General features: G+C 40.6%; 1 protein-coding gene across 4 annotated transcripts in view; it reads left to right on the top strand.

The window, feature by feature from the left end:
• txndc16 (thioredoxin domain containing 16) overlaps positions 1-10,114 on the top strand; it is a 122,787-nt gene extending 112,673 nt beyond the window's left edge. For all 4 annotated transcript variants that reach the window (XM_060828448.1, XM_060828452.1, XM_060828449.1 and 1 more), the window contains 2 exons: positions 4,247-4,437; positions 9,136-10,114. In XM_060828448.1, the coding sequence (XP_060684431.1) occupies positions 4,247-4,437; positions 9,136-9,416 (472 nt within the window). In that variant the 3' untranslated portion in view covers positions 9,417-10,114. The remainder of the gene's footprint in view (positions 1-4,246; positions 4,438-9,135) is intronic.
• Positions 10,115-14,729: the final 4,615 nt, after the last annotated feature.

Here is a 14,729-nt window from a genome sequence, read left to right on the forward strand (position 1 = left end):
TCGTACATTTCTCAAGACAATGCCTTGACTAATCACAGTCAATCTGCTTGGTTTAAAAATCAAACAAAGTGTATGAGTTAGCTGGCAGTCATCATTAACCGTGGTCAGTCATCATTCTCCATGGCAACAACTTTAACAGTGACCACTTGCCATCCACTAAACCGTCTCCTCCCTTGCAATATAAATGTTGCTTTCCCTTCAATTTGATTTTTCTTGTGAAATATCCTGATGAGTGCAAGACAAAAGCTTAGATGTAATGTATCTCTAAAGAATTTATCACACTTGAGGAGTTGGCACAAGAATGCCTCAATACAAAACAATATTCTTCAACACACTGAAAATGTACTTTAATTTTTGACAGAAAATTGTGAAGCATTGATTTAGCCTGGACTGGTAACTAGCAGAAAGGTAAAAACAAGGACTGCTGATGCTGGAAACCAGAGTCTAGATTAGAGTGGTGCTGGAAAAGCACAGCAGGTCAGGCAGCATCCAAAGAGCAGGAAAATCGACATTTCGGGCAAAAGTCTTTCATCAAGAATGAGTAACTAGTAGAAGTCAGAATTAGAATAAGGGGGGTGTTTCAGGATCAAGAGTGTAGTGCCGGAAAAGCACTACAGGTCAACCAGCATTCAAGGAGCAGGAAAATTGACAGTGGAGACCCCCCGAGGCTCCCAGTCTCCTATCTGATGTAGGGCTTTTTCCTGAAACATCAATTTTCCTGCTCCTTGGCTGTTGCCTGACCTGCTGTGCTTTATCAGCACCATCATCTTGACTCTAATCTCCAGCATTTGCCGTCCTCACTTTCACCTAGTGGGTTTTTCAGGATGGCGACATGTAACTAGTGGTGTGTCATATGGATTGGTATTGGAGCCACAATTATTTACATTGCATAGTAATGATTCGGATGAGCAACGTGAATATAGCCAAGTTTGTGAATAACACAATATGGGTGGGAAGGCAAATGATGAGGACAACGCAAAGATTTTGCAGAGGGATATAGACAGGTTAAGTGAATAGGCAAAAACTTGGCAGATGGAATATAAAGTGGAAAAAATCTGAGGGATTATGCACTTTGTCAGGAAGAATAGATATATTATTAAAGTAGAGAAACACTGCAGAAAGCCACAGGACAGGAGGATTTGGTATTGGTTTTTGGTTTTGGAGTCCTCATCCATGAAAGACATAAAGCCAGCATTCAAGCTTAGTGGGTAATGAGAAGGCAAATAGAATGTTGGACTTGAGGAAATGGAGTATATAAGTGGGAAAGGTTTGCTAAGGCTATAAAAGGCATTATTAAGACCATACTGTGAACAGTTTTGGGCCCCTTATGTATACTTTAATAATTGCTTTTTCCACCTGTCTTGCCACCTTCAATGATCTGTGCACGGATATACCCAGGTCCCTCTGCTCCTATATGCCTCCCCCACCCCCACTTTAGAATTGTACGTAAAATTGTATTGTCCTTCTATATTCAACCAAAGTGAGTTCTCTGCTTTGAGAAGCAATCCACTCAGGCCACCAACTTGTCAAGTCCTTTTGGAGTTGCACACTACCTGCTCCAGTTGACCATTTTTCCCAGTTTGAGTCATCTGCAAACTTTGAAATTCTCACCTATATACCAAGTTCCAGATCAATAATATATATATTAGCAAAATCAAGTGTCTCAATACCAACCCCTGGGGAACTCCACTACAAACCTTCCTCCAGCCGAGAAAATGTCTGCTGACCATTGCTATCTATTTCTTGTTACTCAGTCAATTTCTATTTAAGTTGCCATTGTTCCATTTATACCATGACTAACAACTTTCTTCTTGTGTCTGTTGTGTGATACTGTATCAGACACCTTCTGGAAATCCATAAATACCACATCAACAGTGATACCCTCATTGACACTTTCTGTCAACTCTTCAGAGAACTCCAGCAAGTTAGTTAAACACAGTTTCCCTTTAGAAATCCATGCCCACTCTTTCCCAACAGTCCATCTTTTTCATATGACTACTAACTCCATTCCAAATAATTGTTTGTGGAAGTTTCCCCAGAAATTAAACTGATTGGCCTGCAATTACTGAGATTTTACTTACAACCTTTTTTTGAACAAGGCTGTAATGTTTGCAATCCTCCAGTCTTCTGGCACGTCCCTCAAGTCCAGGAAGTACTGGAAGATCACAGCCTGTTTACCCACAATTTCTATCCTCACTTCCTTCAGAATCCTAGAAAGCATCTCTTTGTAACCATCTACGACCTGACAAAGGACATGGCCCCAAATCAAATGTCTGGCCCTAAGCGAAAGCCTTGGGCCATAGCATTGGCAAAAGGCACAGCCCCCTACTGAAGAACGGGCCTCTAATTCCTGACAGAATTCACAGACTATGGCCCCTGGCAAAAGGTACAAATCAGGGCCTCTGCCAAAATGCATGGCCCTCGATCCCTGGTAAAAGACATGGCAACTGGCTCCAGTCCCCAGAAAAAACACATGACTCCTGAGCAAAGGCTTGACCCATGATTCCCAATTGAGGGCACAGCACCTTGCCCTTGGTCCCTGGCCAAAAGGCACAGACCTCAATACTTAACAAAAGAGACCTCTGACACAACTGATGGACTACTGCCACTTACTTTTCTAACTGATCGCTGCTCCTCAAGTCACAAAGTGTTCCTGTGCTGTGATAACTGATGATAGTCAGAGAGGCATAGAGATGTACATCATGGAAACCGACCCTTCGGTCCAACTTGTCCATGCCAACCAGATATCTTAAATTAATCTAGTTCCATTTGCCAGCATTTAGCCCATATCCTTCTAAACCCTTCCTATTCATGTAACCATCCGGATGCCTTTTAAATGCTGTAATTGTATCAGCCTCCACCACTTCCTCTGGCAGATCATTTCATATACACATCCTCCTCTGCATGAAAATGTTGCCCCTTAGGTTTCTTTTAAATCTTTCCTCTATCACCCTAGAATTATGCCGTCTAGTTCTGATCTCTCCTACCCCAGGGAAAAGACCTTGTTTATTTACCCTATCCATGCCCCTCATGATTTTATAAACCTCTATAAGGTCACCCTTCAGCCTCCGACACTTCAGGGAAAACAGCCCAGGCCTATTCAGCCTCTCCCTATAGATCAAATTCTCCAACCCTGGCAACATTCTTGTAAATCTTTTCTGAACCCTTTCCTGTTTCACAGGAGGGAGACCAGAATTGTCCACAATATTCCAAATGTGACCTAACCAATGATGAACCATTTTTTAATGGCAAGCGTGGGAGAGACATGCATTTGGCTGGTGGAGCAACTCCTCACCGGTTCTGTCTGTTCTGTTTATGGTGATGGTTATTCTCTGGTTAGTTCCCTTTGTGATTGAATTTTTCCACATTGTTTTGATAACTTTCGGGGATGAATTTGCCCACTGCCCCTGTGTAGTTCAGATGCTGATTCAGAGTGAGGGCACTAAGAGTACTGCTCAGTGGTTACACTGATTTCAAGCATGCAATTTATGTAATGAACCATACAACCATATATTGCATTTCAAAGAGGTTGCAATTTACTTTTCTCTCCATTCACCATGTTTTGTGGCATGAGAGAAAATATAAGTTCTTACACAATTCCAGTGTTTGGACAGCTGGATTTGGGGTACTGTACCTACAGTATAAACTGACTGCTTCCATACCCCATGACAAGATCATCTGTTAGTAATGTTAAAACGCATCTACCAAATATGACTCCTGGCTGGGAAGCCTTGTCACATACTGTCAAGTACAATCTGACCAGTTAACATTTTAATAATTAGATAAGAACAAGAGTGTGCTTAAACAATTTTTTCCTAATCCAACTAAAAATCCCAAAACTTTTAGTATACCTCTGTTGCTTAGATATAGGTCTAGCAATTAACTAAACTTATTCTGAAATCACCAGCAATGAATCTAATTTTCTCTAATTTGTATTGTATGTTGATTGACGGTTAAATTGGTTAATTTTGAAGTAACCTTTCATGGATTTTATTTGTTAATTTGTAATTTGGAATTGTTCAGAACTTTTATTTGGCAGTAATTCTTATCACAACAGATGTCCTTTCTCTTCCCAAAGCATCATTTTGAAAACCTTTTCAGCTGTTTGGTCAATGATGGGCAGTGATTTTACTTAAATGTGCAACACATGTAATTCAGTTTTACTAGCATAACTAATTATTTAGCAGTCATGTGGTTTTGCTAATTTGTTGCTAATAACTTATACCCATGTTTTTAAACCACTAAGACGAAAGACACATGTCGGAAAAGAGATTCTTCAAGTATATTTGAACTACCTCCCACAGCTGCCAGCACTGGTCTTAGTGCAACTCAGCTGTCACGGCCATGTGTTTGTGTTTCCGGAAGGAGAGCTGATATCAACGGTCGGTGTGCTACATTGGTTAGAGAAGGTACAAACAGGACAGGAGATTCCAAAATGTAAGTAATATCAATGTTTCCCAATAGTACATTTAAACAGCTGAGTCTGCAGTGGAAGGATAATGGTTATCAGATGGATGAAATTCCTATGCCTTCCAGTTCAGTCCAGCTGTATGTCTGGTGGCAATGTATGGAAAGAGCCTGTAAAGAGACCAGGACATCGATATCCCCTGGGATAGTACAGATTCTTGCAAGTCCCTAAGAAACACAGACTTCCTAAACTGAAATAACGTCACTTGCCTGAGTGGGTTAATAGGTGGAGGGCAGTTCCAAAGCCAGACACATCATGTTCCTCTGCATTATTGACAAAAATTCAGATCTATCATCCGCCTTGTAATTGAGGCGCCCATTATTGACCAGACCTAGCCGAACTTACAAAAGTATTAAATATTTTTGAATTCCTTCTTGCCCTTTTAAAAAGGAGGTGGGGGGATGGGAGAATGAGTGTGGAACAGGGTCACAGGAATACACCTTTAGAGATGACATTGTAAATGAGTAATGAAATCAGTTCATGATTTTCTTATGCTAATGTTGCTGACATTGTATTAACAGTGCTGGAATTGATTGAAATAGAAGTGAATGAAAAGATGGAAGTTTGGGAAATCAAATCGGACAATATAACTTAAGAAACAGCAGTAATAATGAAGCCTAGAAATTTCAACTGTATTAAAACATTATGAGTTATTCTTCATTGTAGCATTTAGAGTTTGTTTTTACCATGTAACATCCAAAGTTATCAAACTTCAATTTACACTAGAATTTTAGAAATATTCTGTTGATTCCTCCACCAAATACCAAAACTGTCTATGCTAGAATTCTTGGTATCTGCTAGCTGGTTCCTAGGATGTATTCCTGATAGTGCCTCCCATCCTCATATACTTGGGCAGGGTGAAGATCAGAGGTTCCTGGTAGGCACATCTAACACTTGCACCACGACACTGCTCTGCATATTTTCAGGACCAAGCTTTTGTTTTTAGTTTGCGATCAGGACTTACTGACATCACTGTGATATTGACCATCTTGAGTTGCCATGTGAACGTGAGTGATGGTATTCCATGATAGTGGTACTTCAGGACTTCCTGGATGTTGACCATGTGATACTGAACAAATAGCATATTTGTGAATCAGGATTGAGGATAGCAAGAAGCTATCTTAGTTACAATGTGGGGTTATTGATTGGGTTACTTCTTTTTCTGAAAAATCTGTCTATTGACAACCTGTATTTTTACCATGTGTTTTGGATTTGTTGCTGATTTTCACTCCAGAGGCATTTAGAGGCATTTATTTAGAGGCATTTAGAGGCATTTATTTAGAGGCATTGTCCATCACGTGTCCATCACGTGTCAAACTTATTTTAATGTTCTTCCTTTGACATATGTTGCACCAGTGATTTTTAACTTTATTTCAAAGTCTTGATACTTTTGTAACAGTGAAAAGTTCAAATACATCAGTATTGACATTCACCATATGTCTTGTGATAGTCAATGGTAACACTGACTATGGTAATACTGACTATGGTAATACTGACTATGGTAATACTGAAAGCTGGGCAAAACCTAAAGAGGAAGGAAGCCAGGTTTACATCACAGCCCAAATTATAAAAGCTGAACGGAAGCCTGAGAAAAATGAACTCATTTTACATCACCTCCCAAAGTGCTTTTTAAACAGTAAATATAAATGTCAAGAATTCTCAGAACAGCGTGGCTGTACAGCCAACGTAAGAATGACTAGATCATCTGCTTTTGCGTTGTTGATTGAGTGAGCAATTTTTCCCAGGACTTAGGAGAGTCAACTGCTCTTTCTGATATAATGTCATGTGGTCTGTCGCATTTATTAAGATGATCTAATTGGTTTAGTCTCTCAGCTGAGGAACAGCATCTCTGGTGATGCTATATTCCCTCAGCGCTAGACTGAAATGTCATCTTAGATTATGTGCTCAAGTGTCATGGGTTTCAAACTCACAAACTCTGACTCCAAAGTGAGAGTGCAATCAACTGAACAAAGCTGCCAAGTTTGCATTAAAAATAAAATAGAACTCGAAGAAATGTTACTTCCAGCAAAAGGAAAGCAGAAGAATTTTGAATCAGGATGGAATCTTGCCTGCTGCTGAACAATGTAGGAAGGAAGGTTGGGAAAATTTTGTGAAACCTATATAAAGGAAATTTCTTAACTAGAGAGCAAAATGATCTTGTTTTCCAACAACATGTTGAATGGCGAGATGGGATTCTCATTAGAAAGTGGCGAGAGGTCTATTTTCATGCATTAGTATCCTCATTATTACATCCTGTCACCTCATTTATATGCAGTTTCCCACTAGCTAGATAGAACTAGATGGAGATTATTTCTGACATAAAGGTTGGGCTGGTAGAGTGGTGACTCTAGCTCAATGTTTGCTCCTACAACCCTCCATCTTGGATACCAGGCACCAACATAACACGTGCACCCCTCCAGATCTCTGTTAGCAATGTGCGGTGCCAATTTTCCTCTGTCTGACATGTCTTGGGCAGTTGACAGGAACTGTGCAGGGCAGCTGTGAACTGCCAGCACCTGACCAGGTGCAGATCTGGACTTTAAAGATGATGCCAGAATCCCAGGATGTCCCAGCAGTGGCCAGCTCTTCTACCTGTGGGGAATAGGTGAGTGTAACTTGCGGGGTGACATGGGTTGTGGCGCAGAGTTTGCAAGATGGCGTGAGAAAACTCACCAAGACTCATGGAGTAAAACTCTGCATGAAAGTCACCAAAGTTAACACTTAGCCTAAATTTCTGGTGAAATTTAGCCCTCAGTATTGCAAGTCACCAGTTAGTAGTTTTACCCCAGACTCTTGAATGGCGCAGGAAGAATATTTAGTTATATTGGTTCCAAGTAGGTAGAAGAACTTCAGATGGCACTAAGTTACAGGCCTAAAACTATTAATCCTCATGAATCATGAAAAACACATTGTGACTAATAGATTAGTTACACTGCACAGTTTGTGACATTGCAAAATAGTTTTGACTTGGCTTCAGTGTAACCCTCTAATGAAATTCACCATGCACTTCTTGAAAATTCTGGTACTGTATTAATCACATTTGTTACTAACTCACTTGCACATTCCATATTTCCATATGGTACTTCATTTATAAGCTCAACAGACAGACTCAATTGCTTCTGGCAAATAAATCTCCAGTTGAGGGAGGATGGACAATTGGAAATGATCCAAAAAGGAATTGGAATAATTGACAGTTGAAATAACCAGTGCATGGTTGAAGATTTTAACCACAAGTTGGGTAAGGAATTGATAAATGCAGTCAATGTTACCAAAATGGAAATAAGCAGATCATGAAGGAGAGGATATGGGGAGGGACAAGATATCTCACAACCTCTGCTTCTTCAGATTCGCTTGTGATAGGTTCTATCTGTGGTCTTACCAGTGTTGCCCACATCGGAGAGCAAATAAATTAAGCGGGAACTCATATTGAAGAGTCCAAATAATGAAAATAATGTTATGGAACAACTAACTTCATTTTACCAGAAACCTTATAATTTTGGAATAAAGCTGTTTGAATGATTAGAAGTACTTCTAAGATCTATTTCTATAACTGAGCTTGTCCGATGAAACGTAATTCCTGACATAATGTGAATATAAGTGGAGGATTTAATTTCATTACCTGAGACCCAATGGAATAAACCATTGTCATATCCTGTGGGCAAAATCAGGAACGATAAGATAATGGAAGAACATTTGGAATTTTGATGATGATGTATGTAGAATCAGAGACTGAATCTGAAATGACATGGGTTTGAGGGAAGAGGTGGTGACATGTTAGTGATGTCACTAAGTTGGTATTTTAGAACCTTAAACTATTGCTTTGAGGACTTCAGTGTAAAGTTCTCCACAGCAGATGGTGACATTTGAATATAGCACCTTCTAGAATTAAAAGCTAATCTAAATTGCTTTGTAACCATTATCAGTTATTGTAAAAGCCCATCTGGTTCACTGATGTCCTTTCGAGAAAGAAATCTTTGCTTAATGTAACTCCAAGTCCACATCAGTATGGTTGACTCTTAACTGTCCTCGGAAATGGCTTGTATCAAATTGATAGAAAATCTACATGAAGGAATTAATCTAGCAGCAAACTCAGTTTTCCGCAAAAACCATCCTTACTGCCACCTGGGAGCTTGTGCCAAAATTGGAAGAGCTGTCCCAAAGACTGGTCAAACAGATCTAACAAATCAAAAATGGGCATCTGTAAGGCACCAAGAGCAGATTGTGCATTCAATCACAATCTAACCTCAGAGCCTAGCATAACCCCCATTCTAACATTATCATCATGCTGGGAGATCCAGTCTCGTTCAATGAAGAGTGCAGGATTGTTTGTCAGGAGCAGCACCAGGCATATCTAAAAATAAGGTGTCAAACTGCTGAAGCTACATAAAAGACTTGCATGCCAAATAGCAGAAGCAGCACACAACCAATGGATCAAATCTAAGCTCTAGCCTTGCCACATCTAATGGTGAATGGTCATGCACTATGAATGGAAACGGAACCACTTTCTTATCCAAGCCCAAATCGCATGCAAAAGCTCCAAGGACCAGCCATTTGCTTTTCCCATCAAAGTATTGTATTGAAGCTTTAAATATGTAATTATTGACAGTTCAACTTACATGTTTTCAAATGTCAAATGTTTACAAGTTTTGACAATCATACTTTCACAGATAATCTGCAAAGAAAAGAGTGGACACCCCCACGAGCTACTTATGATTTTCTGGCCATCATGGATATTGTACGTCCTGGATTTGCAAAGCAGAGGATACCCAATTCTGCAAACCAAGAAAAACCCTGTGAACAGGAGGAAAGTGAGACTGAACATTTGCATGAGAGTGGTGAGGAAGAAGTTCAAAGTGAATTCGTTGCAACATCTCAAAATGTGCAAGGAACTCCTACACAACCAGATAAGCAAAAGAAAATGCAGCATGAACTTCATAATGAACTATGATCAGAAATCGCAGTTCAGTAAGTGGATAGCTCTGAGACTGTTGACCAGCTATACTGATTCTAGCAGCTAAGGCACAGTGGTATTTGCTTCTGGATGTTGTTATAGACTTTATCAGCAGAAGGTGCAAATTACTATCAGAAGCTGATTGTGCAACAGTAACTGCACACTTCAGTTAATCCTGTACTGCTTAACATTTCCTGCATGAGCCAGACAAAATAAAGCAGTCAGTTTTCATAATAATGTATATTTCTGGATTTCAACTAATTCCATAATTCTTTAGTAGTTTATTTTGTTACTCATCCGAAATTAGAAAGAATTTAGTACAGTATGCTTCAGTAAATTAAAGCAGCAAAAATGCCAGTCTTTTGTATGTCTTGAATATTATTGTACAAGTTGATTTAACATATTTTACAGCAAGCCTCTCAGTCCAAAGTGAAGACTCGATTACTTATAACTATGGCTCCAGACCATGTGAATTCCTGCATGTACTCAAGATCCCCTATTCGACTCCTTTCAAATTTCAGTAAGTGTTTCAGAGTCTGACTCTTGTATTTTAGGCAGGTAAAATTGATCTTTAATATTGAGCTGATGTGTGGTATACATTGGCAGGATAGGATTTGTTCTTTCTTCACCCAAATTATAGCAATATAAGCCAGTTTTAACTGTTCACAGAATATTGTGCTTTTTGAAATTTTATTAAACCATTAACATTTGTTAATAATTTGAGCTTGTGTGTGTACTTTAGTAAGAACAATACAAGCATTTTGTAGATAGTCCTTTGCTAAATACTGATAGTAAAAGTTATTGCAGAAATATGCATTTTTATTTTATTAACTAATGATTATACACAAGAGGAAGAAGTTTATTTCAATTCAAAATCAGCACTTTCTAAACTATTCAATGAAAGCACAATAGATTGAATGATGAGATAAATATATATGGTTTGTTCCTGGATTCAGGAGACTTTTAAAAATTTCAATCGTCTCATGACTGAATGGTTTGATCTGAAACTATTTACAATACCTTGTTAAAAGATTCTATTGCAAGCAAGTAAAAACACTGATCTTAGAAGTGTCTGGCCCATTGTACAGATAGTTGTGGTTATAGTGTGCCTACCAGGTTTGATATCCATGCAAAATTATGAATTAGGGGTGGGTGCAGTCCACTTAGACCTCAAGTCTGCCTTGCCATTCAGTAAGATCATAACTGATCCAATTTGGCACAGTTGCATTGCAGTGAATCTAGTATTCTGCTTGAAAGCATCAGCAAAGAAAGGATAGACCCCAGGCTTCCTTTAAACTGTCATTTATTCTAATGTTGTTTGTAATTTAATGCACTGGCTAAATTTTAACTGTAGCCTATAATGTTCTATACTCTTCACTTCAAAATTAATGCATGAAAATGTGCACTACTCTTCTGCACAGATGTGCTATGATTTATAAAAGTTGTCCTAAGTCCAATGCTAGTTAGCAGCAAAGGTTGAGAACCCATGTCTATCTGGTTAAATTATCAACTTCATTATTCTATATGCTGGCTTAAATTGTGCGTTTCATTAAATTAGATTGCAAGTTTGCCTGTTTATAAGGTTAAGAGGCTCACATCAAGTTGCTAAGTCAAATTGTACTGCAGTTACTATGACTATTTACAACTGAGTGTAACATGTTTTCAATGTGAGAGCATGTTCAGGTGTTGTGGTCTTTTGTACAACCATCTGTATCAGAGGAATAGTGATTACAGAATGCAGGTTTAACTTCTTGTCCAAATTCTCAATCTGAAATGGCTGGGATGACTCAAGGGCAACACAAATCTGAGGGAATATTGCCATTTAACAATCCTGAAGAAGGATTGCCATTTAACAATCTTTCCTGAAGAAGGGCTCATGCCTGAAACGTCGATTTTCTTGCTCCTTGGATGCTGCCTGACCTGCTGCGCTTTTCCAGCAACACATTTTCAGATTTAACAATCCCCCCCCATCTGCTGTAATAAAAAGGAGGCAGCAGTTTCCCTTGCACATGTGACCCAAGTGAAGAGGACGAAAGAGAAGGTCATGTTCTTACAATACACAAATTCATATTTCATTACAATTTGGCTTTTGTGGGACATTCTTTATCCCCAATGTGCTTATCTTGCTGCTCAGAAGACTGCTCTTCCTTTTCTAACTAAGTCCATCACATCTCCCTGTTGCTACTTCAGTTGTGCATGGCACAGTATTTTAGGATTATGTGGCACAGTCTCAGGATTGAATTCAAACATTCCCTCAAACCTATCCAAACATCAGTACATCATCTTCAGGAGCCCTATTGTCTGCTCCATGTTGGTCAATGTGGAAGAATGGGCTGTATTGTATCCACACTGAGCCTCAGTCACTGGGCTGTATAACAGAGCAACAAGCCATGGCTGCATGAATAACTAATTTTCTACTAACCATCCATAGCAGGCATCTACCCCTTGGAGCGGAGCAGGAATATGGGGTGTTCCCAAGGAGGTAGGCATCTTGGTAGCTTTCAAGCTCCCAGATACAGACTTTTAAGCTATGGTACTGATGATCACAGATGGCTAGTACATTGATAGAATTGAATCTTTTCAGTTGAAGAAGTCAGCGTTGTTGTGACATGACGCTCTCAATGTAATGTATCTACCATCTATAGCACTCTTTACCCAGGGAAGGCAGGTATTTACAAAGCAAGGTGCTGATCTTCCCTCTCTCTTGTGTTTGGAATAAATGTCATGAACCATGGCAGCTCCGTACTGAAAGTGTGTGTTTGGGTGCACAACAGGCTTTTAAAGATGGCACGAATGCAAGGGTTGGTGTTTCAGCAGATATCCAATTTGCTGTGAGTTGTGCAAATACAAGTTATGAGGTGCAGTGGAAGTCAGAAGTATGAGACACCATGGTAATGAATATCTGAGTTGAATTTGGTAAGATAGGGCAAGAAAGCTCACTAGGCCTCTTGGTGAGAAACCCTGCACAAAAAACAATGCAATTCAGACTCTTAAAAAAATGTGAGATTCAGCTCTATGTTCCCAGCGGCCTGTACAGTGTGATGAACCACACCAATTACAACAGCTTTGAAATGTACTGCCCATTTACAGTAAATTGCAGGGTATCTCAATATGACAGGTTGGAATTAGTTTCTCAGTCTAAAATAGTTCAATTAACAATAAATAAGATCTTAGTTATGCACATTCAGGATCCAAACAGTGCGACACTACGGCTTTCTTACAGTAGCTCAGCACCCATGGACCAGTCGAACTGGGAACATCCCTCGTCACAATGGACGTTTCTGCACTCTACACCAGCATCCCCCACAATGATGGCATCACGGCAACAGCCTCAATACTCAACGCCAACAACTGCCAATCTCCAAACACCATCCTACAACTCATCCGCTTTATCCTCAATCACAACGTCTTCACCTTTGACAACCGGTTCTTCATCCAGACACACGGAACAGCATGGGGACCAAATTTGCACCCGATATGCCAATATTTTTATGCACAGGTTCGAACAAGATTTCTTCTCTATGCAGGATCTCCAACCAACATTGTACACCAGGTACATTGATGACATTTTCTTCCTCTGGACCCATGGCGAGGAGTCACTGATAAAACTACACAGTGACATCAACAAGTTTCATCCCACCATCAAACTCACCATGGATTACTCTCGACTCTCTGTCTCATTCTTGGACACATGCGTCTCCATCAAGGACGGACACCTCAGCACCACACTCTACCGCAAACCCACAGACAACCTCACAATGCTACTCTTCTCCAGCTTCCACCCAAAACATATTAAAACAGCCATTCCCTATGGACAAGCCCTATGCATACACCGGATCTGCTCAGATGAGGAACGTGACGGACGCCTGGAAGTACTCAAGGATGCCCTCACAAGAATGGGGTACGATGCTCAACTCATCGACCGCCAGTTCCGACGTGCCACAGCAAGGAACTGTAATGACCTCCTTAGAGACAGACACGTGCTGCAACTGACAGGGTACCCTTCGTTGTTCAGTACTTCCCAGTGGCTGAAACATTACGCCATGTTCTTTGTGACCTGCAACACATTATCAGTGAGGATCAGCACCTCATCAAGACCTTCCCTACATCTCCACTATTTGCCTTTAAGCAACTGCCAAACCTCAAACAGATCATTGTTCATAGCAAACTGCCCGGCTCTCAGGACAACTCCATACAACCCTGTCAACAGTGGACGCTGCAAGACGTGTCAGATTATGGACATAGATACCACTGCCCTCATAGATACCATAGACACACCTCCCACCTTGTACATGGCAGGTACTCATGTGACTCAGCCAACGTTGTCTATCTTATATGTTGCAGGCAAGGATGCCTGGAGGCATGGTACATTGGGGAAACCGAGCAAAGGCTACGACAACGGATGGATGAGCACCGCACAACAATCAACAGACAGGAGGGTTCCCTCCCAGTTGGTCCAGCACATTCAGCCTCGGACCTTCAGGTGACTATCCTCCAGGTGGACTTCAGGACAAGCAGCAGCGAAAAGTGGCTGAGCAGAGGCTGATAGCTAAGTTCGGTACCCATAGGGAAGGCCTCAACCGGGACCTTGGGTTCATGTCACATTACAGGTGATCACCATTGCACTACACACACACACACACACACACACACACACACTCCTACACACACACACACACACACACACTCCTACACACACACACTCTCACATACACACTGACACAGGTACACACAGACATGCGCACAGCCACCCACATAGAGACACACACACTCCCAGACTCACACATGCACCCCCTCACAGACTTAAGACATTCTGCACTCACCACACACACACACATTCTCACACTCACAACCCCCACCCCAGACAGACACACACACACCACCTGGATAAGATGATGTGAACAGTCTGGTTCAGGCACAGGCAGCTGAATGGGAGAGGAATGGGGTTGGAGGTTAGGATAAGGAATTTGCAACAGGGACTCAGGACAAAGTATTTTACTGGATAATGTTTCATCGATGACTAGAGCTTGGACAAGCTGTGACAATTTACACATGAAGGTGGGTTCGAGAGGTATTAAGGTAAAGCTCTTCATCATTATGGCATCTGTGGACCCTGATTTTAGGCTTTTTGATAATGCTGTAGGGTAGAATGTGAATGAGGAATAGGTGAGAACTAGTGGTAGACCTTTGAGGGAAAGCAGACGCAACTTCAGGGGAACTGAAAGACCCACATGCACACATATTTTGTGTGGTGAATTTGTACTTGCAGAGTTACTTTGTACTTTATTCAAAAACTGCAAACATTCATGT

This window comes from Hemiscyllium ocellatum, chromosome 8 (genome assembly GCF_020745735.1).
Source record: "Hemiscyllium ocellatum isolate sHemOce1 chromosome 8, sHemOce1.pat.X.cur, whole genome shotgun sequence".
Classification (NCBI taxonomy): domain Eukaryota; kingdom Metazoa; phylum Chordata; class Chondrichthyes; order Orectolobiformes; family Hemiscylliidae; genus Hemiscyllium; species Hemiscyllium ocellatum.